Below are 18450 nucleotides of genomic sequence, written 5' to 3'. Positions count from 1 at the left end.
CCTTGCCCTGCGGGAACAAAGGAACGACACACTGGCTGACATAAACAAGGCATTTATTGCTATAACAACAATAACGCCAGCTAGCTACAAAATACACTGAGGAATCGAGGATGTCCGACTCACCAGCACGGTTACGAGCGAAGGTTCGCCCAGGGTAGGGAAGGGGAAAAACTCCGAGGCCGGACGGGACGAGCTGAGGGGAACATGTTTCCACACGAGGTCGCCCGACGGCGAAGAGCGGAGCCTTGCGCTTGAACGTCCACGCGCTTCCCCGATGCCGAGCAGAAGAGAGCCGACCTTCCCCCACGCGCACTTAGCAAAACGCCATCCGTGGCGCTGGTGTCGCTGCGATGCGAGCGCCCTCCCCTGTTAGTTAAAGTAACACAACTGAGAAGAGTGCGTTGCGGGGGAGCTAACCACAGTTGGGGTGCACTGCGGGAAAGCGAACCACGGGGGGGGGGGGGGGGGGGCGGGTGCATCCCCTCAGACTGTACGCGTGAAAGAACGAAATCATACGGACTTCGACTCAAGTCCGTATGCGGGAGTGTAGTGGACCAAACATAACGGGAGTGCTTAAGCATCCCTGTAGTGCACACGCGAGAACCGTATGAATAAAAAGGAATCAATACAGTAGCAGCGCAGCATTTTTTGGCAAGGCTAAGCCATTGTAGATTGCTGAGGCTGGCTAAGGGAAGTATTCATTACCCAATATATTGTTACGGGCTTGGAGAAACGCAGGAAGGGCAAGGCCGGAGAACAAAAGAAGAAGAGGTTGAGAGTGTTGTGCCCCGCTGGACGCTGATTCCCGCTCGCCGATCGAACCTCTCGCCGCTGGCCTGTTGAACCAGCTAGAACACCCCGGGTGTAAAGATTATAGCCGTAACATCTTGGTGGAGGCACCGGGTAACGATCTCAGCAACAAAACGGCGCAGCAACAACAGGAGCAGCCCCGCCGGCGTCGTCGCCTTGCCGGCCTGGAACCGCTAACCGAAACCATGCAGTCTCCCGAAGAGCCATCCGCAGCACGAAGTGACGCTGCGATCCAAGTTTCGGACCAGCGTGTGGCCACAGCGACCGGTTCAACGCAGCACTATCGGGAGCCTCGCAGTTTCGCCGGAGCAGCAGGCGAGGACGTGGAGGAATGGCTGACCCATTACAAAAGGGTGAGCCCCTATAACCGCTGGGACGCCGCCACTCAGCTTGCCAACGTGGTCTTCTTTCTGACCCATACAGCTTTGGTGTGGTTTGAGAACCACGAGGACTCCTTCACCACCTGGGACCGCTTCGTAACCGAACTGCGACAGTGTTTTGGCGATTGCCTCGCGCGCCGCAAGCGGGCCGAACAAACGCTGGCACACAGGGCTCAGTTACGGGGCGAAACTTGCACGACCTACATAGAAGAAATACTTAAGTTATGCAAAACAACGAACGCTAATATGACCGAGGATGATAAAGTAGGACATCTTCTGAAGGAAATTGCAGAAGATGTATACAATTTTCTAATCACCAAAGATGACTTGGGGGCCGTCTCAGACGTCATTCGGCACGTCCGCACATTCGAGACGTTGAAGACTCGTCGTATTACGCCTAAATTTGGGCGGCTGGCTAACGTTCCAACTGTGGCCAGCGTCGAAGAGCGTTTTACGGATCTCTCAACGACGATCCGCCAGATCGTTCGCGAGGAACTTCTGAGATTCGAGCCCCATGCACGGTGTCCACCTTCTGTGCCGTCTGAAGTTCCCGTTTATCAAAGTTCTCCATTAGTAGTCGCCTCGATGCCTGGGCTGAGTTCTGTGAACACTGCACACACGTCCAGGTTCGGTGGACCCAGTCATCCCTATCACTCCTACCCACGCTCGGCGGACTTCGAATTGAACTACGATCCAGATTATGAACATCGTTCAAGACCGCCTGCACCCTTCTTCTGGCGCCCAGCCAGAAGGCCTGAGGACGCGCGTGGGTATTCAGTGCTTCCCGCCTCGTCAGAGTCTTCAAGAGAACAAGCTCTTCGTCGCACCGCTCCCGTGTGCCGCCGCTGCGGCATCGAGGGGCACATTGCTCGCTATTACCGCCGCCGTCCACCACCTCGATACGAGCGGCCCGTCCATCCTCCTCCGCCGGTCAACAATTCGTACGACCCTCCTTGGAAACGGCCCTTGACCTCGAGCGACTATCCTCTGCCCGACGGACAACGCAGCCACTCTCCCGTCTCCGACCGAAGTTTCTCACCACCCCCTTCCTCTTCTGTGCGCCGTTCTTCGTCACCCCGGCGACGTCCCCATCGCCTTCGCCGGGAAACTAGTCAGCGCGGCCGCGGGAGGTGAGGCCGCTGGAGACTGTGCGCTGCGTTTAGAAATTCCTCCCTCAATTGTTATGCTGAAGAACACAGTTCATGTGCTTGTAGATGGTGTGCCCACAATGGCGTTAGTGGATACGGGTGCAACTGTCTCAATTATGAGTTTGTCATTCAAGAACCAGTTAGGCCGCAAAGTTATGTTTCTTTGGGACCGCAGTGTTAATTTTCATGGCGCGGGCGCTGAGTTGTTGTGCCCCTTGGGGATATGCAGTGTTGTGGTGTACCTCGGCGGAGCCGTTTTTACAGCGGAGTTTGCAGTGCTTCCGAGATGTACGCATGACGTTATCTTAGGTATTGACTTTTTACGAATGTGTGGCGCAACTGTTGACTGTCGCTCTGGGGAACTCTGCGTTGATGGTTCCCTTCCATCTGGACTCTTCGAAGAGACGTCGGCTCGACAAGATGTGTTTTGTGTATCCGAGGATACCAGTGTGCCCCCGCTTTCTATCAAGTGCGTCCCAGTTTCATGCCCCAGCCGTGCCGATACCTTCGATGCCACAGTGGCGCCTCTCTATTCTAACTGTGCTAAGAAACTCATTCTGGTTCCACATTGCCTGGTGTCAGTGTTCCAGGGCAAGACCATGTTGTGGGCCATCAACTGTTCTTCGCAACCAGTTGTTTTACCAGTTCACATGAAGATCGCCACGTGTAATCAAGATGTCCCTGTTTCGGTAGCTTTGGTTGCTGACGCACCAGACGCAGTAGCTTCTACTCCAGCCACTGACTCACAGCTGCGTCGGATGATCAGCAAGTCTCTGAACAGTGTCGAGTGTGATGCCTTAGAAGCCTTGCTGGTCAAATACTCGTCTATCTTTGACTTTTCAGAGCCCAGTGGTTCCCGTAACACTTCAAACGTTCAAACGCAAGTTCGAGGATACGCCTGAAAATATGCGAGAGCTGAGAGCCTTACTCTGTGGTCGTTGAGCAGCATCGGGATCCAATGAGCGCCAGCACCCTGAAGTAAAGAGGGCAAAACGCTTGCTTAGAACACGTTCTGGGCATGTTCTGGGCTGAACTTGCGATATCTAGCGGTATCTGGTTAAAAATGCATGTGCAGTTCAACTCTTACGATTTCATCGTCATTTTTACCTCCGTGGTTGCAGCGGCTTCGGGAGATGAGGAACACACAGCTAGGTTGTTCTAGACATGTTTCTTGCCATCTGTACTTGAATCTACATATTGATTTTTAGTCTTTTGGGCACTATGAAGCAGCCTTCTGCAACTTCTCGTTGCGTGATGTCTGGTTCTCCACTCTCCTCGGGCTGACGCGTTAGACTTCGACCCCTGCAAACATGATTACGTTCTCTCGGCGACACAGCCTCAGAGGTTGCAGTTAAGCAGCACCACTTAGCGGCAAATAGTAATTTTATAAGAGCTGAGGGCACAACTAAAAAAGAGTTCATTCTCGTAGTTGTGTGCCGAAATCGATTACAGCAAGGTTCCTGGACGCCTAAGACAGCAGCTCGAATCCGCATGTTCGAAATCAATTTTTCCTCTTGCTTTATTTTAATTTTAAAAACAATGCAATTCTTCAATATATGAGCTGGGTGTGTATTACATTTAGATTGCATTAGGAGATGCCTGCGAGTCAAAATACCCGTTTAAACAGCAATCACGAAGTGAACAAGGGCAGGGAAAGCCTCAAGATGCTTGCCAAGGTTTCGACATCTTGTCGAAACGTTGGCAGGCATCCTGCCGGCTTTTCCCTCCCACGTGCGCTTTGTGATTATCAAAAATCATCGGCCCAGCCATGTTTAAGCGGTAGTGAGATTAGCCAGGTGATGAAACAGGAAGTTTGCTAGCTGTAATGCTCAGGGAACGTAATTACCCTCATCGAAACCCTCCATTCTTCTAGTGTGCTTGTTATCAGTCACCCTGTTACATTATTTACTGTTTCCCCTCCCGCAGGAAGCGCCGAATGGCCGCAACCATGCTTATAACGTGCTGCTTAGTCGCCATCATTGCCCTTGCAGCCATCATCGTGCTGATGCTTCTGGTATTCGGTAAGCACTGTCTTGTCGCAGCACTGCCCGAAATGCGTTACTTCCCTTTCCATCCGTCACCTCATCTCTCTTCTTGTGCTTCATGCTTCCGCGCCTCTCACCCTTTCATTCCTCATAGCCCTCGTGACGTCATAAATGGTGAATACTACATACAATGCTTCACTCTAAACACAAAACGCACTCCCTTTTATGGAAGAGTCTGCCCTAGAGGACAGCTTATTCCCTGTTTGCTCCTTTCTTTTTATAGTTTACCATACCTGGAAAGCCGTGCTTTACTATAACATAAGGTGCTGCAATCTACTCTATTGTGCAATACCATATGGAGACGTAGCATGCCGACCTGCACCGCACCGCTACTGGCCAGGAGAACCCAGGCGTTTTAAATCACGTGTATATTGGGTCAGTACCACGTGACCGCGGAGGTACTCGCGTGTATAGTGGTCAGTGCACACGTGACTAACTGAACAACTGCACCCTATGTACCAGGCACAGAGTTTGGCTTCGGCACCGAAAGCGTGGTTCCGGACGACACGGGGGTGCCCCCGCTGCCGTCCCTGTATCCCGTAGTGCGGGTGCCGGGCCGCCCTTCTTTGACGGTGACGGCGGCGACTCATACCACTACCATTACTACCATTACTACGAAGACGACGACTGACACCACCATCACGCCGACAGCGTCGACCCGGTCGCCTAGGGCAGGTCAGTCGGTGATGCGGCTGCAGTCCACCCACGCAATCGTATACTAAGGGTTGTTCGTATTACAACTCTCTTTATCCAAAGACCTGGTTTATTAGAAGTGACGCTTTGGTCTTTCCTACGAAAAAGCGTATTACAGAGGCTTCCTTTTAATCTTGTTTCCGTGAAATTCGAAGTAATCTTCGGTCCTCTGCGAAGTCGAAATTTGAGAGTTGATGGCGCAACTTGCTCAAAAACACACTGTTTGTCGGTCTGTATGTCTGTTCGTAACGGCGGAGGACGCAACTTCGATAGATGAGTGCCCGAAGCTGCCATGCCCGGGGTAAAATAGAGCAGTACTATTAGGTTGCAGGGCAAGAACGCATGTCGGCTGCACCTTTCCCGTACCTCCTTCTACCATTTTTGAACTTTTGACAACATACGCCGGTCCCTGTGTACATTGCTAAAAGCAGCGACTTCATTTAGTTACCTTGTTCAACACGAAACACATAATTTAGTTTCTCTTTCAGCAGGTGGCCCTTGCGCCAGTGAAAAACAATATTCAGGGATCCCCCTGATGATGACTGATTCCTGGCGCTCAGTGGCTGAAACTATGCGAGCGGAAAAAAAAATAATTCACGTGGTGCTTTTTTTCTCGACAAAGTAACGCTATGTGCGAGTAGGTTGCCAGAAGCATTTGAAGCTAGTAAGGTCGCTTTGGATGGTTGGCGCTCTGTGACTATAGAACAGAGAAATGATGTAAATATAAAACGACAGCTGCCGAAAAACAAATCACCACTGCGGTTTGTCTGCATCTGTCTGCGGTCTTCCGACTTCAGGAAACGTGGGAACGGCTTTGTTTAGTCTATTACGGTAATGCTGGCGCGTGGATCTGAATCTGGTGCTTAATTTCGGTTCTCTGTGGACCCAAAGTTATCCAGTCGCTTTGTTGTTGCGATAGCAACAGCTGCCTCATCGGGAGAAAGATGTGTCGTCGTTCATAAAATTCGCTTGATTGGCTGGAGCGAAATGACGTCACCAGACAAGCTAATTCCATTAGCTGGAAGGAAGGGACGTCATCAGACCAAATAAATCCCATTGGCTAGAGAGAAATGACGTCACCAGAATGGATAATTCCTATTGGCTGGAGGGAAGTGAAGTCACCAGATCGAAAGTGACGTCACTTCAGGTAAAAGCATCAACAGGTTCTAATGCTATCGCATTGTCAACGCATTAGGCGCCCCTGTAAATTTTTTGTACGTCCTCTAGGAAATGCATTTTAGTCGCCACAAGAGTTCGCACCACAAGGACTCGCTATAGACGTGTTGCACTCTGATGGGCTGGGCTAGCACACAGCAGCAAGATGACAATAGTTATTTTCACCAACTGGCGCAGTCATCGACGAGCAGCCCTTGGTCTGCACCATGGGCTCCAAGACCAGCTTCGGACAGATGTTCCCACCAGATGGCCTCTGCGAATACATCTTCTTCGACTCGGTCGAGAAGGACAACCGCAACCCACTGGCCGCGCCCCCTCAGCAGTGGGGCAATGACCTGCGCATCTTCATTGCGTCCTATGCCCAGTACAACACCACGGCCTTCGGAATTGGCTTCGCCTATGAGTAAGTGGCAGCCATCTTGAACCATCGAAATTAGGCTACCCACTCGCACTGCGGTAGATCTACCAGTTTCGCTTCATCCCAGGGATGAAGACTGAGACATCTAGGAGTTTTGTTCGTTTTGTGTTCTCAGAAAAGGGCCTTCACTGAGTACGTTCGTAATATTCACGTGCTCAGTATGAGCTGAGAACTCACTTCGACACTAGTATTAAAGGCAGGCTGAATTACTTGCGTGATGTATTTATTGATAGGATCTTGTGTTTTGTGTGGTTTTGTCTGCAACCTCAAATATTTCATTTTGTTTACATCTGACCGATTGTTAGAAAATCAAGAAAAGTTAAAAAGCTGATATTTTTTCCGGCTTTACCTATCTAGGGTGTCAAAACTACGGAGGTAGAAGGGTAGGCGTCTAACCTCTACGTTTTTTTCCAGGAGTTTTGTTTTCTGGAGCCAGCAAAAAAGTTAAGGTTTCAATTAAAAATCACCAAATGAAATATCGAATAATATTCAATAATTTTGGCGCAGTTAAAATCAAGGACGCGAGTAGTAAAACAGAACAGACCACAATGAGCTGTATGCAGTTGTTCCTGAGAAAAAGGTCTTAAGTATGTATTTAGGTACTTACATGGGAGACATAGTGCCCTCCCTGTGCCCTTAAGCGAAAACTTTTTAACCGGGCTCCATCCTCTATTTAAACGGCTGTGACCAAACCAGGTCAGGAATTGATAGTTCACGCGACTATTCAACACTAAGTCTGATAAGTTTCTTTCCTCATTATCTGCGCTCGAGAAAAATAATTGAAAGTTGTTTTTTATTTGTTTCGCATACAGTAAAGATCACACAGGTTCTTCGTCTTCCTTATTGCACCGGAGGTGCCCCGCCAGAGACGGTTTGTTTCAACTCGAAGACTGAAGCTTGATGTCTGCACCAGCGGTGCCCCGTCAGAGACGGTCTCAAGATGTGTTGACACGCAGGGATAAAGAAAAAAGGCAATAACTGAGGTTTATGTTCAGATATTTACAGCGTACAGAAGTTTAGACACTCGAGACAAATTAAACGGCAAAAGACAAACAACAAAAAGGTGGATCTGGCTAATACTAGGGGAGGCCCCTACTCGGCGTTGCCGAAGATGCGTTGCATCTCACCTTAGCACAGAACCCCGTTTCCAGCTCCGGGGCCCGGTTTTAAAGCCCTAAAGGCCCGGCCCACGGTCGTGCCAGCACGTGTGCGAATCGGTACCGCGGGTGGGGGGACACCCGTATACTTGCCGGCGCGTTCGCGAGCGGCCGCGTTCCAAGAAAGGAGACGCTTCGCTTTGAGCACCCCCAGCCGCGTTCCGATGACCCCACGCACACTACCGATACCTTACACGCCCTTCCCAAGATTCTACAAAGGGCTCAAATGCCACTTTTAGAATTACAGCAACAAGGGATCGGTCCAACTCATGAAATCGCCGCGAGGGCGACGTACAGAGGGCAAAACACATATCGTGTCATCACAGGCAAACAAAACCTGACGCAAAATGCACACGCGCACCAACAAAACAAGCGAAATACACACATTCAAGTACGCGTTTCACACAATCAAATACATACAGTGGCATGCTGGCGTGCGCCGTAACACAGCGTCCAAGTTCGTGCGTTGCACCCAGTTCGCCACCTCCAAGAACACACCCTCGTCCTGCTCGCGAACGAGCGCACACACACACACACCGACACTCGAAACTGGAGCGTTCACTAACACTCGTACGATGTCCTTAAGTGGCCACGTGAGCCTCCTTAGTCGCACCGAGCGTCCCTGTGTGCGTTTCGAGCCAACACGTGTCTCAAACGACACGATTAACGCCCAATGGCTACTACGGTCATTAGGCCACTGCCACTCGGCTCATTAGGCTGGTGCCACAGCAGGGCAAGAACTCAACACCTGGTGCCCTCCAGGATCAAACACGTCATGATCCTCGATTGGTCCAAATATTTGACCTTGCGACACCCATAAGGGCACGCTCTCGTCGGCCCGCCTGTACGGACCGCGTGCTGGGTAAGGAACATATCTCTTGCCCAGTTCAACTGTAACAGTGCGGCCGGCTTCGCTGCCCATAATTTGGCGTACCACCGCACGGAACGTACTGTTCAAAACGCCGATTTTCAGTGTGAAAGCTATGCGCCTGTCACCTGGCACTTCGCCTCGCTTAGAGCCGTTTGCTACGTTCCTGCTCGGGCAAACACTGACGTTGCCGTTCCCTGCTTGACAGGCATTTGCCGGTTTCGTGGCATTGTCTAACTCCGAGGCTCCATGAGCTCCCTGACAGTCACTTGACCCGAGCTTGCCTTGCGGCAAGTCGCCACTCATTTCCGGGTCCTCGACTGACCTGGCCGGGCACACACCGGGTGCGTTCGACAACTGCGCGGCGCTCTGCCCGGTCGGCCCAGCGGGCCCACCTCCGCTCTCTGCCTCGGATGTAGAGCTGTTGTCACCAGGAACGCTACGGGGCACTTCATGCCCTATGGCCGACACGGTCTGTGTTTGCAGCAACGCCAGATTTTCTCCGGTCCCTAGCTCCGTGTCAGAGATCACAATCTCCTTCATAGAGCCTGCAGGAATTATATCACTCTCCTGCTTGGTCTCGGACAATTTGGTCTCGATTGGACCTAGACCATCAGAATTGGGCTGCTCTTTTTCTTTGTTAGCCGCCCGCAGTGGCGGAAAAGCTGTGATCCCTCCAGAAATCTCGTTTTCGCTCTCTGCGGCATTTCCTAACAAAGATGCGTTCCCGCAAACCGGCTGATTGCTTTCAGCGTCCTGACTGCTGTTTCCCTGATCTGTGCATGACAAGCATAATTCTTTGTCTTCCAGCACAGGCGGCCTCACCACTCGCGACTCGGAGCAGTTCTCCCTGGTTAGTTCACTAGCTTTCCTGGACGCCTTGAGCTCAGCGAGCTCCAGCGCTAGCTGCTGGCGCTTTGCTTCTAATTCATTCAAGACGCACCTAACATCCTGTGCTTTCTCCTCGCACAGCGGCGCCTTTCCTCTATTCACTTTCGCAAGTTCGGCCTGAAAGTACGCTAAACGCGCCTTCGCTAATTCAACTCGGTACTTCACATCAAGTGAGGGCCGGCTTGGATAGCTCTCCATACCGCCTTCCGTACCCCTCAGATGTCCTATCGGCTCGAACACAGGGACGTGAACAATGCGACCAAGGAAACTCACGGTTTCGATGCGTCGATCCGCATTGCCAGCTCCTTGGCGTCGGGGTCCACCGCCACTTTCCCCGGACGCTGCGATGAGCTGTCGCACGCCGCTGGTCCGCCGCCGGTGATCGTCGAGTTCGCGACGCGCTGCTTCCTTGACCGGACGCAGTCCCGCGTCGCTGGACTACTGCCGTGGTCCTTGCGTCCTTGCCGCCGTGTCTCCGCAGGTCCGTTCACGAACGCTGACCTGTCGCCTTGTCGTCACCTTTCTCCCTGCCTTGTCTTCCTGCGCCGTCCTCCGACGGCCGCAGGATCCTGTCGACTGCGCCAGTAAAGATCACACAGGTTCTTCGTCTTCCTTATTGCACCGGAGGTGCCCCGCCAGAGACGGTTTGTTTCAACTCGAAGACTGAAGCTTGATGTCTGCACCAGCGGTGCCCCGTCAGAGACGGTCTCAAGATGTGTTGACACGCAGGGATAAAGAAAAAAGGCAATAACTGAGGTTTATGTTCAGATATTTACAGCGTACAGAAGTTTAGACACTCGAGACAAATTAAACGGCAAAAGACAAACAACAAAAAGGTGGATCTGGCTAATACTAGGGGAGGCCCCTACTCGGCGTTGCCGAAGATGCGTTGCATCTCACCTTAGCACAGAACCCCGCTTCCAGCTCCGGGGCCCGGTTTTAAAGCCCTAAAGGCCCGGCCCACATTTCGTGGCTTCCAATCATGTTGCGCCCTTAACATGGTTGGTTCATCCAGGGCATGGCCAGCCCTCCAGCTTCCGTAAGGTAACACCCTTTCCAGAAAAACAAACGCACGGTCGTGCCAGCACGTGTGCGAATCGGTACCGCGGGTGGGGGGACACCCGTATACTTGCCGGCGCGTTCGCGAGCGGCCGCGTTCCAAGAAAGGAGACGCTTCGCTTTGAGCACCCCCAGCCGCGTTCCGATGACCCCACGCACACTACCGATACCTTACACATACCTTCTCCTGTGTCAGACATGACAGAAGTCACCGAAACCAAGGTGCATAGTGGATGCCATTTTCCTGTTAACTTGTAGCTTTTCATCAGCAGGATATTAATAAACGCAGAACAACCACATGTCGCCGATGGGATCCCAGCCTACGGCCTCTGAATTTCGCGACCGGTGTTTTACCAACTGAGCTATGGCGACTTTTTCTTTACTTTACTGAGCTGAGGCGACGCCTATCCAATCGTCTGCTTCGGGGGGTACAAGCGCCACCCCCGTTCATAGCGGCGGACGTAGGAACTTTGCCGGACAGGGAGGGCGGAAGCTGTGCAAGAACCCTCTTATCCTACCTATGGCATCAGAACTGCCAGATTCGAGGCCCTCATTAAACTATTAGTTCATCAGACGTTATCCTCATTTACTTCCTACGCTGTGAAGCTCTTCAGTGTCCGATGAATCTTTGGTCTTTATGCACACGTGTAACGCTGACAACCAGTCATTGCTTTTGTTACTTTCTGGTCCTTCGCGTCCACATTTCGTAGATGTCGAACATCAGACCGGAGCAATAGATTAACCTCGCATGTTATTCAATGCATCGATACCAGGGAAAGCAAAGAAAAAAAATTATCGGGAGCGAATTACCGGCCGTCTTGGCGATTTGCCTGCATCGCTACTGTTTCTGTTATTATTGCGTAATTATCGTAAAAGTGCCCGGCGTTGGCGTACGAAATCTCAGTCCGTACTGATAGTTTCCATATGACCAGTTCCACAATTCCATACGTTTCGATATGAATTTTGTTGGGTCAGTATCGTGCCTATAGAGCCGGTATGGACTGTATGGAAGGACGTTGGTTAATTTACGGACTCCACATGACGTCATGTAGACTTTTTAGAAATCGTGCAGATTGGCACGAAGAAGAATGGAGAGAGAGAAATAACCCTCTCCACATTCAGGTAAGATGAGGGTGGGCGCGAGAAAGTAGGAGAGGGAAAATGAAGAAAGCTGGGAGGCGGCGGATTTATTTTTTTTTTCAATTTCACCCCGCCGAGCGCAAGAAGTTGATCAGCAAGAATCACAGTGTGGCGCTATGGATGAATTTCTCGTGGTATTTGTTCCTCGTAATTTTGATGGCCATCTGGTGAGGGTGCTACATGTGCAGGCGGAGAGGGAGGGGACAATATCACTCGCCACGAATGAAGGAGCAGTCGTTCGACAAAGTTCTCTAGGAGAAATCGAAGAAAAAAATGGAAAGTCGGAGCAGAAAAAGAAAACGCTGAATTCGGGTAAGACAAAGAGATATCGTAACTGCGAAATAAAACGCGAAAAGAGAACTATGTCCGGTCTGAAGAGAAAAAATAGCAGCAAAAATGCGGTTGGGAATGTACTAAATATTGCGGATTGCATTTGATGTTATTGAAAGCGTGGACTGACGCCCGAAATTTAGGTCTGTATAAGTAGCGGTATTCAGTGGTGGACATTTGCTTTCCCAGGCTTATGCACGGTACAAACAATTTAGTGAGAGAAGTTTTTACAGGCGGACCGTCTGACGTGATAAAAAAAAAAATTCGCGGCATGGGAAAGCTTTCGAAATTTTGGCCTATAACTAATTAATTGCTCTGCAGTCATCAAGCTTGGCTTCTAGGTTCATTTTTTCCTCCTCTATCTGAAGCAACCATTGGTTTTCTTCTATCGTTTTTAGTTCCCGAGTTAAACGTGTGTGACACGTTTTGTTAGCGGACGACAGTATGAGCCATTAAAGGTTTTCGCCTTAATAATTTCACTGATGCACGTGCGAGGAGCAGTATACCATCCACACCTAGTGGTTACCGCCATGATGCAGCAAGGTGTTCAGCCTGGCACGGCAGCTGAATACGACCAATTCTTCGCTGCTGGAGCCCTTCTGGAGCAAGAACATCTTCCACTTCGGCATCTTGGACACGGCCACGAGGAATGCTCGGCAAGTTGACGTGGAGCTCGCCCTGCAAGTCTTGAAGGTAATTAGCACGGCGACATACCTTTCGCCTTTCTACACATCGCACGCACTGCATCCAGCGTCGGCCCATAAGTGTGTCGAGGAGAAACGGAGCGGGCTATGTATCAGGCTGCGATATCAGTGCGCGGTTCGTAGGCCGGAAAAAAAAATTCAGGGGTCCTTTGACGATCTGAAGTACGCGAGGCGAAAGCCTTTCCACGCAACTTTGGCTGCTACTGTGGCTTGGATTGGCTAGTCATGACTAATTAGTCGTCTATAAAGCCATGACTAATCAGTCATCACTAAATAGTCGTGATTGGTTAATGACTAAGTAGTGATGTCTGGTTAATGACTAACTAGTCATGACAAGCCAGCCATGGCTAACCAGTCATGACAAACTATTAATGACTGGCTGATAACTAGCCATGACTAACTAGTCATCACTGGTTATTCACTAACTATTCATGACTAACCAGCCATGACTAGCTAGTCATGACTGATTAATGGCTAACTAGTCATCACTTATTGATGACTAACTAGTCATGACTGATTAATGACTGACTTCCCATGACTAACCTATCCCATGCCATGACTAAGCTATCCCAACGCTTGTGCATGCGACTCCAGTGATCGATCAGCTGACATTGACAACGAATTTTTCAGGCCCTCGACACGCATGCCGAGAAGCAAAGGCAGCAGGGCAACCCGTCTTATATTTTCTTCGCCGGAATAATTTTTGATGACACCTGGACCCACTTCTACGACGACAAATTTACGTAAGCAGCCATGCGACTGTTTTCTTTGTACTTGTTGCGAAACAATCATTGGAAATATAAGCTACAGGCAACTAGCTATGACTAACGCCGGCTTTCATGAATGCTCAGCCTAGTACGATTTCGTACCGTTATTCAACCGCTGACTGCTCTTCGAGGCGCTATAGTGAATAGACCTCGTATTCTGGACCGCTTAAAGTTCCGTATTTTGCATGCAGTGACCGCAGATCTGGACCACAATAATGAAATAATTAAGTGTATCAGAATGAGGTGGAGTGACTTTTGCTGGTTCTCTGAGATCACGAATATAAGTTTACAAGTGTCCCTAAAGAAGAAACTATATGATTATAGTTGGTGGAAACACGAAGGGTAGCGAAAGAGGAAATTATTATTAGGGCAGCTCAGCGAGCTATGGTAAGGAAAATGGTAGGTGTAAAGTTAAGACACAGGAAGCATAGTGGGTCAGGAAGCAAACGAGAGTTAGCGACATCCTAGTCGAAATCAAGAAGAAATGGGCAGGGACAGGGCATGTAATGCGAAGGCAAGATAACCGATGGCCGTTAAGCGTAATGGACTAGATTCCAAGAGAAATGGAGCGCATAGGGGAGTGTTAGAAAAAAAGTGTGACTTATAAGATTCAGAAGTTTGAAGGGATAAGGTGTCCACAGCTGGCACACGACAGGGCTAAGTGGAGAAATATGGGAGAGAACTTTTTCTTGCACTGGACGGACTTAGGCTGAGTATTATTCCTTTGCAGCACAAATCCCATGAAGAATTTTATGACTGGCATGTCCGAAAGACATTGCGCGTATTATGACATATATTTAGGCAAGTAGAAAACCAGGGACTACTCTGTGCTCAGACTTCGGGCTCATCTGATGCCAAATAACAAGTAGCGCTGAATGCCGAGCACAATGGCAGTAATTTGGTGATGGAATTTATACTGTATCCGCATCCTTCGGGATAATTCAAGCATTTACCTCAGGTCAGTAATTATACGCGTTGTCGCACCCTGGTTTTATGTTTCTGTACTAACATTTGTGGCTTAGTAAAACCAATAATTAAAGTAAATGTAAAGGGGCAAACGGCAGTCGTATATACAAGCGCTCACAGAGAGGAATTCCGTAGAGATGCGCCGTGATTGGAACGCTTGGGTTATTGGCCAACCTGAGTTGCTTAAATAGCACTCATGATATGAACCTCAGCGACTTACATAACTTACATTTTACTTAAAAGCTCCTGTTCCTAAAAGACACGACAGGTGACCGGTGATCCGACGACATTAAACCCCAACTACGCGTGACAAGTCTTCTTGCGTTTTGATTTGACAATGGCAAATTAAATGTGTCTAGTCAGTCAGTATTCTCTTTATGACTGTCATATTCAGGTGGACGTTTCTGTAGTAGTGCTTTCTCTGAGGTCAGTCGAAGTGCGCATGCATTCGCCTGGTACCGACGCCTCGTGCCAGAACCGGCATCAAAATGTAGCGGTGTTTCTCAAGACTGGTCACAAACTTTGGAATGCAGAAAGCTTGCCTTATAGACAGTCTTTAACAATGACATGTTGACTGCTACGCAGTGGAGGACACACTACTTGCGGAGTGTCCGTTTTAATTCGAATGTTGCCACAGTACGTCAGCCCACTGTTCTCGAGCGGGTGGCTAAACCGCGCGATGGTGCGATAATGCAAAGCCTGCATTAAGCATGCCTTCTTCTGCTTAGGTCTCTCTTTTCGGACTTTCCACAGTTTCCGCATCAGTACCGGCTGGTAAAGTGAAAAGTTAACCGCTTGTAACTTTTAGACTGAAGCCCTGGACACTATCGACACAATGTTTGTAACGTGGGAGAGCCCTGGGCAATGGCGAGCTTAAACACTCGTTATGTACACGCAGAAACTTTTACAAACCGGACCTGTTCATCGCCCAAGGCCATTACTTCTACGGCGACAACACCCTCCCGGATTGTCGCGTGATGCCACCTACTGCACTCGTCAGACCGACAGGGCTACAAATCAGTTACCAGCACGACCTGGTGAGAACCCAGTGCATAACAGTCACATTATATTTGCGTGGCGTTTAATCGTTATTCAGCCACCGCTGTGCCTTAGCGGTTGTGGTGCTTGACTGCTGACCCGAAAGATGCGGGTTCGATCCGGGCCGCGAAGGTCGCATTTCAATGGGGGGCGAAATTCCAGAGGTCCGTGCATTGTGTGATGTCAGTGCATGTTGTGGTCGAAATTATCCGGAGCCCTCCACTACGGCGTCCCTCATAGCCTGAGTCGCTTTGGGATCTTAAACTCTATAATCCCAAACCTTAATCATTGCTGAAGCCGTCACAGTATATCTTGGTGGATGCCCTCGAGGAAATTGTTTGGCTTAGGTTTGGTTTATGGAGTCCCCAAAGAAACTGTGGATATGAGGGACGCCGGAGCGGAGGGATCCGTATAATTTCGTCCACCTGCGCAACTGGCTGAAAGGCACTCCACGCGTTGGTTGACCCCTCCTACTTACGGAGGTGAGTTAAGAAAAATGGCGGGAGCTGGGACGTTTCATTCACTATAATAGGGAACTCGACCGCACAGGACGATAATTCGAAGTTTCTAAGGATGCTTGGAGCGTGTAGATCGAGTTGCCATGGTAAAAAAGACGAGCTCAGAATCCACTTTAGTGCACCGTCAAAAGAAAGCTACCACATATGTTGCTGGTTCACATCTCTCATCTCACCCAGTGCACACGCAGAGCCCCACCGGGAAAAGGACTCCAGTGTAAAGCGTATTTTTTTTCCCTGAGACACATATTGTGACGCTGAAGCACCACCGGTGTCACGTAGAAGCTTTTTTATTCTGCGAGTTAAATTTTCAGGCCTGAAAAAAAAACTACTTCACGCAAACGCTATGTCGGTGCAAAGATTTCAGCCAGCTCTGTTCTAAGACTGCATACAACTTCTGAATTGACACTTTGTTTGTGAAAGAAATAATTGAAATGTTAGGTAATTGATATGTAGGAATTATTTACTTTGGGGAAAGAAAAAAATACTACACAGAAGGCCGTGCTACTCATAACAGCCCTCAATTGTTTTCACTGGGCTAGAGCATTCAGTTTTCCCTACTGAAACGTTCCATGCGAGCCGCTCGTATGGAATTATGGGAATATGGAGTCCATATGATATGGAAAAATATAGACATCCATACATTTTTTGTATGGAGACCATAAACATTCCATTATATATGCATATAACTTCCATAAAATTGCATGACGTCATATGCAGACCGTAAGTTTCCATACGCGCTTTGCATAAAATCTATACCGACTCCATACGTTCCATACTGCGTCTGTAGAATCCATATGTCATATATATTATATATAGAAAAAATTGCCAGGACACTTTGGCAACTAAAGTGTTGAAAGGCGAAAGCCGAGGACACTGTGCCGTGACGACTTCCGGTGGATGTGACGTCACACAATTCCCGTGGCTACATCGATTCCCAAATTATACATCTTTCGGGGATCTTAAGTGTCAATTACGCTTAATTACGCATTTTACACCTAATTTGACACAAATCCGACGGTTTCCCGACCATTTTGTGATAATTTTTACTATGTCGTGACGACTTTTGGTGGATGTGACGTCACACCGTTCCCGTGGCAATATCGACGTCCGCGCTATTTCGACGCAATGTCGACATTTATGCCTATAATTTATTAACTAATTAATCTACAGTCATCAAAGTTGGCTGCTAGGTTCATTTTTTCCTCCCCTATCTGAAAAAAAACCCACTGATTTCCTGCTATCTTTTATAGTTACCGAGTTAGCGCGTGTGACACGCTGTTAACGGATGATAGTTTGTGCCATTAAAGGCTTTCGCCTCAATATGGGGCTCGCCTTATGGAAACTTTCGGTAGGGTACTGCCCCTAGTTCCGAGAGCCGGCTGACTTTTTGGATACAGTGCAATGAAGAGTGAAATTAAACCGAGGGTATTGGTACGCAAGTAACGCAAGACTGCTCAGAAACGCTGCCCCGCAACTTATCCACACTTTCGTCCAGACCATGGCGGTCGACACCTTCAGCAAGTTGTCAGCGCGGGGACAGCCAATGATCTGGGCGCTCTCGGTGACCATCAAAGGCCGCTGGACGACGCCCGTTCCAGGGAACGCCGACTTCCTTGCGGGCTGCGTGCACAACACAAGCGCCCCTTCCTTCGGCAGGTTTTCCGAGGTGAGCCGCAATTCTGGCGCCCTTTGGGTCCGGAAGCACCTGTGGGGTGTTGTCTCTATGTACACAATGATGGTTCAACAGCGCAAACACACACTGACCAAGACGGAGACAAGACACACACATCAGCGCTAGTGTGTGTCTTGTCTCCTTCTTGGTCTGTGTATGTGCGCGCTGTTGAACCATCATTATGAATCTACACTAACTAGCCCAATCTGCAGTTCTTCTATGTAGACAGCGGTGAGCTGTAAAAGGGAACATGTGATTAATAGTCATGCATCTAGGGAGGTGTTACTGAGTTTAAGGGAAGAAAATATTTTGCACACATAACCCTCCCAGTGTACTTCTACGGTACGCACTTCTTGCACTTCTGTACTTCTACACTTAGAACAAAAAACCCGCCTAGAAAGCAGCAGTGGCAACGTTAGTCCTCAAAACCGCCGTTAGTCCCTAAGTTTGCACACGGCACTACTCTGGCCTGAAATGCGTGCCGTGTGCAAACTCAACAGAATAACTGCTGAGAAGGAGACTAACAGGGTGACGAACCGCATCATAGCAGCACGCGAAAATCGCGTGAGAAGACATCGACTGAAATAGTACTCAATTTTTCGAAGCGAAGGATGTCGTCTAAAGCCAGTGAGAGCATCGTCATTGTCCGAACCGAAGCAGATTGACTCTC

The 18450-nt window shown here is 49.4% G+C and overlaps 1 protein-coding gene across 1 annotated transcript in view; it reads left to right on the top strand.

Moving 5' to 3' along the window:
- LOC149348495 (uncharacterized) overlaps nucleotides 1-18450 on the top strand; it is a 28292-nt gene that overhangs the window by 6278 nt on the left and 3564 nt on the right. The window contains exons 2-8 of the mRNA XM_089585845.1: nucleotides 4265-4359; nucleotides 4846-5058; nucleotides 6430-6655; nucleotides 12655-12808; nucleotides 13450-13562; nucleotides 15451-15589; nucleotides 17604-17774. Coding sequence (XP_089441971.1) covers nucleotides 4275-4359; nucleotides 4846-5058; nucleotides 6430-6655; nucleotides 12655-12808; nucleotides 13450-13562; nucleotides 15451-15589; nucleotides 17604-17774 — 1101 coding nt within the window. The 5' untranslated portion in view covers nucleotides 4265-4274. The remainder of the gene's footprint in view (nucleotides 1-4264; nucleotides 4360-4845; nucleotides 5059-6429; nucleotides 6656-12654; nucleotides 12809-13449; nucleotides 13563-15450; nucleotides 15590-17603; nucleotides 17775-18450) is intronic.

This window comes from Amblyomma mixtum, chromosome 4 (assembly GCF_055824585.1).
Source record: "Amblyomma mixtum isolate Tamu chromosome 4, ASM5582458v1, whole genome shotgun sequence".
NCBI classification, from domain to species: Eukaryota; Metazoa; Arthropoda; class Arachnida; order Ixodida; family Ixodidae; genus Amblyomma; species Amblyomma mixtum.
This window is presented reverse-complemented; position numbering and strand designations above follow the sequence as displayed.